Here is a 4495-nt window from a genome sequence, read left to right on the forward strand (position 1 = left end):
ATGCTCAAGAAGGGGGAGACGTGAGTTTCCCACTCATACATCTCAAAAGGCTCAAGCACATGCTTTATCAGCAAGCTACCTGCCTTAATGTAGGAATACATCAGAGTCACAAAATCAAGAAAATTGAGAGAATTATGATAGAATATGTAAATTCTTTTAAATTTGTAGCAGCTTGACTCTGTATTCACTAGACAGAGATAGATGGGAGAATTCCTGGATTCTAGTTGACAGATTATTTTTTTCTTGCTATTTGCTGTAAAATTAATAAATAGCTCTGAGGCCAGGAATCACAGTCCCAACTTTCCTCCTCCTAGATGAATCATCAGAGAGCAGAGTGAGACCTTCTTGTTTGCTTTCTTCCTAGCCCTGAAACTCTTGCACTCCTTTCTGTACATTGGCAGAGAGCCTGGAGACAAAGGTTTGAGTCTCTTCAGGCTGAAGAGGATGAAACATCACTTTCTGGGCATCATGCTTTAACAAGTAGGCTAAAATAAGATGGTTTCTTCAGAGGGAAAAATATCTACGCTGTTATTAAAAGGAAGGATAGTGGGTTCTAGGCCTCATACAGGTCTCCGAAGAGGACTCCTGTGTTTTGCTGTGAATGAAGTATCTATATCCAAGGAGTGTTGCATTTAACTTAAGCCTCTCATGTGCAGAGATGCGTTGTTTGAGGCTCCCGCTTGACAGGCACCTTCCAAGGATGATTTTAATCACCTGAGATCTGCCTTATGCTCTGCAAGCATTTCTCTTTTTTCCTGGTCTGTATTCAAGCTGAGTATGACACAGATCTTAATTTCCTGAAATGAATTGAGGCCTGCAAGGACTGATCATTCAGACACAAGTTCATACACACTCTGTGCTTAGCAGCTTTCCCCACTTGGCTTTCACCGCACTTAGCATCCTGGGCTTTAAGAACTTCCTTCTATCCCTACCCTGCGTAATTGCACCCATGATACCTAATTTCAGACTTTGAATTCTACTTCAACAAGCTATCTTGAGTGTAGATACCTCAGTGTCCAAACTGGACTTCCCAGTATGAAACTAAAGACTACAGTCTTTAGATATAGTCAGGCTGAGTCTTTAGTTAGGACTAGCTGTAGAACAGGTCACCAACCTGTTAAAAAAAAGTACCACTGGATTTTTGCATGCGTACAGACACACTAATACTCAAAACTGCCAGACACTGGCAGTAGGTGAGCTACTAAGAATTTCAAGAGCTAAATTAACAATTCAAATTAGTACTTTGGACTTTAATATAATGTCTGAAAAAAATGTCTGAAGTTTACATACCTGTTCCTTTTTTGGTTGCCCCAGACAAATGTAAGATGATTAGACTTGCTACAACTGAAAAAGAAATATGCATTAGATATCACAGTGTAATAGTGCCTGCAATCAAAACAATTGTAAACATCTAAGAAAAATACAAACTAAAGAGAATTTCTGTAAAAAAATGTTTCATTTTCATTTGCATCTTAAAATTGCATATTTTGTATAAACAATTTTCTTTGTGAGCTTTCTTTGAAAGTATTTATCTTTGTAAATGTATCCAAATAAAGAGGAGATCTTTTGGGTTTAAGGCAAAATCCCCAGGCACTGACGTTTCTCTCCTTTTTATTTTATTTTTATTTTTTAGTATTAGAGAAAAACACTTTATCAATATTTATTTATATAGTCATAGCCTGGGAATAATAGAAAAGTGGCTGCTTTCGACAGACAGAGGCCTTCTAAGTTTCAGTGACACTGGACTCACTAACGTCTCTTACCATGGCATAATAAAATTTGAAAATGAGCACTGGGAGTATGAAAGAAGTGAGGGGTTGGGTTCTTCACATCTATCAAAGCATTTGCAAATTCCCAGTGAAGTAAATCATTGTGTATGCTTAACAGTCTCATTAATCTAGTTTGTTTGACTTGTGGAGAGAGTGTTGCTTTGTGCTACAATGGAGCTGCAGCCCATTTTACAAAGAGAAATCGCCTATCTCTAACCATGACAGGATAGCTATGCCTCTTGGGAACAAATGTGACCTTTCTGAGATGGACTTCAACTTGTACATAATTCCTTAGTTTCTGGGAGTTTCTGAATAAAACATTTTAACTAGAAAAGGCTAAGAGACAAACACTTAGGCCAGTCATAACGAGACTGCTTTGGAAAATCAAAGTGACTAGCTAGCTATCTGATGAAGAAATCATGCACTGATTATAGCATTTTCTTGTCATCACCCGTATCTTCTTTGGCTCTTGTGGAAAAAGTGGGATAGCAAAAATATAAGAGAACAGATCCATAAGTTCTTGGAGTGCTTGGGGTTTTGACCCCAGCTAGTTTGGCATTAAGGCCAGACATACTGAAGTTAAAGTGAAGATAAAGTGTGTGTTTACTCCAAGCATCAGCTGCCATTTGTACTGCTGACTATGATGAGGAATTGATGGACCTGTGGTCTTAACAAATGTAATCAAATGGCATATTTTCCTCTTCTTACCCCCAAGACACACCAAAAGTCACCATGGGCTAGCAACTAGCTACCTGAATAACCTTTTCAACAATGGTGCTTTCATGATTTTCAGCTTTTATACTGCAAATTGTATGGAACTTTTACCCCAAAGGAAGCCAGTTTCTGTATTTCCAGTATTCTGATAGCACTGGAATGTCTATTTCTATGCCTTTGACCCATCCTGTGTGACAAAGGGTTTGAGACATGGATGATGGCTATCTTATTAAGCAGGGAAAGACTTTAGTTCTGGGAAAATGAAGACTTGGCAGCATATTCACTATTTCTTGGTCAAGCTCACAGCCCCTGTGTCCTTTTGAATCCCTCAGCTAACAGAGACGGATGTTGGCAGAGCTGGTAGTCAAAAACTTCTGTGTTGGAGACATTCAGTGAGAACACTACATCTTCTACTTGGATCTGAATGCCACCCAGCCATTCATGCCCTTACTCTCCTCAGGAATGGATTCTGGAAATATGTGCTGGCTGGGACTCTGACCACCAGCTGTGTCAGAATCTGAAAGCAATGCAGGATTCGCCCATTCCAGAAGTTGCTCATTTACTTTAGCTGTGTTTCATGCAGTGAACATGAACTGCACCTATGGCTGTAATCTTCACCAGTCAGAACCTAATTTCTCTATAGTATAAGGTGGATTGGTGTTAAAATACGGAGCCAGCTGATGCTGTTCTTCCTGCCCACAAATTTATGGGAGCTAGAATAGGATGCACAGCAGCCAAACAAAACTCATGTGAGAAACATTTCTTCTTAGGCAATGAATTGTTATTTTTATCTGATTCTTACAGGTTCATTTCAACCACCTTTATCTATTAGCTCTCACCTTTTCTATATGGAAAGAATTAAATAAATCAGAGAAGAGAGTTAGTCCAAGTTACCATGATGACAGAAAAAACACAGGTCTTTTCAATTCCAGCTGTAACCGCTAGAAAGGACGTTTCCAAGCCACAGAGTGATGTTATTCCAAAACAGGGAGCTACGCTTACATATCATCATGTCAGTATTGATTATTAACAAGGAATCAAAATAATCTTGATAACAAAATCTATTAGATGAGACTAAGAGATTAGTTTTTTTCTGGACATATAATACCTAACATTTGGATAGATGAAATGAAATACTTCTCCCGTATTTCAATGAGAGAAAAAGCCTTCTGATTTAGTGGCATTAACACCAGCATCACCAAAATCTGTATATTGCCAGAAAGTAATTAAAATTCTGGGCCTTATGGGAAACAGATAGCACAGTATTTTTTACTTAAGGAAAGGCAGGCCATTTTATTCTATGACCCCTTGTCTTTTTCTTTCTCAAGTCACAGTAAAAAAACAGTGCTTCTCACAGAGAAAGGGAAAAAAAAAAAATAAAACACCCCAAAGAGACCAACCATGCAATCTTCACTCATTAAAAACTATCACTTGGGAAGCTTTGACAGTACGGAAACAATATTGTGATTGTTTGGGTTAGAGAATTATATTAAAGAAGTTTCCACTAAATTTCTTATTGCATTCTCTCGTCTTCCTCTTCTCCCTTCCCCTCCTAATCACAGGTGTAATTATAATCATGCTTTCTAGTGCCACTCTGATTACGCACCTTTGCATCTTTTTGGATCTGTGAGTTTTTCCATTACACATTAAGAGATTTACCTCTTGTCCAGGAAGCTTTTTGGAGGCTGCAACTTGGCATAGACATAGTTTAGCGTAGGATAGTGTTGTTGGACAAGCACTACCTGGCCATAGTGCTGCTGTTGTACAGGTGTGGGCACACAGAGGTGCTGGAAGGAACCGTGGCCAGCTAACCCCCTTCAGAAGAGTGGACCCTCTGCAAAACTGAGGCAGGAGAGAGGGTTCCATCCACGTAGCATGGGGCCCCCGGGGGTCTTCGACGAGTGACTGTTAGATTTCGGTGCTTCCCCGCTGCTGCTGGAGGATTTCGCCCCAGGCGGCCGCGTCCACCCAGCCGGGATCCGGGTTACGGGATCCGTGCCCGCTGTGGCTGC

At 39.9% G+C, this 4495-nt stretch overlaps 1 protein-coding gene across 1 annotated transcript in view; it reads right to left on the minus strand.

The window, feature by feature from the left end:
• The window catches only part of LOC104405339 (neuropilin and tolloid-like protein 1), a gene marked incomplete at both ends in the record, with an annotated part of 10092 nt that extends 8748 nt beyond the window's left edge, over positions 1-1344 (minus strand). The window contains one exon of the mRNA XM_010014023.1: positions 1291-1344. Within this exon, the coding sequence (XP_010012325.1) occupies positions 1291-1344 (54 nt within the window). The remainder of the gene's footprint in view (positions 1-1290) is intronic.
• Positions 1345-4495: the final 3151 nt, after the last annotated feature.

This window comes from Nestor notabilis, unplaced genomic scaffold, assembly GCF_000696875.1.
Source record: "Nestor notabilis isolate BGI_N333 unplaced genomic scaffold, ASM69687v1 scaffold450, whole genome shotgun sequence".
Classification (NCBI taxonomy): Eukaryota; Metazoa; Chordata; class Aves; order Psittaciformes; family Psittacidae; genus Nestor; species Nestor notabilis.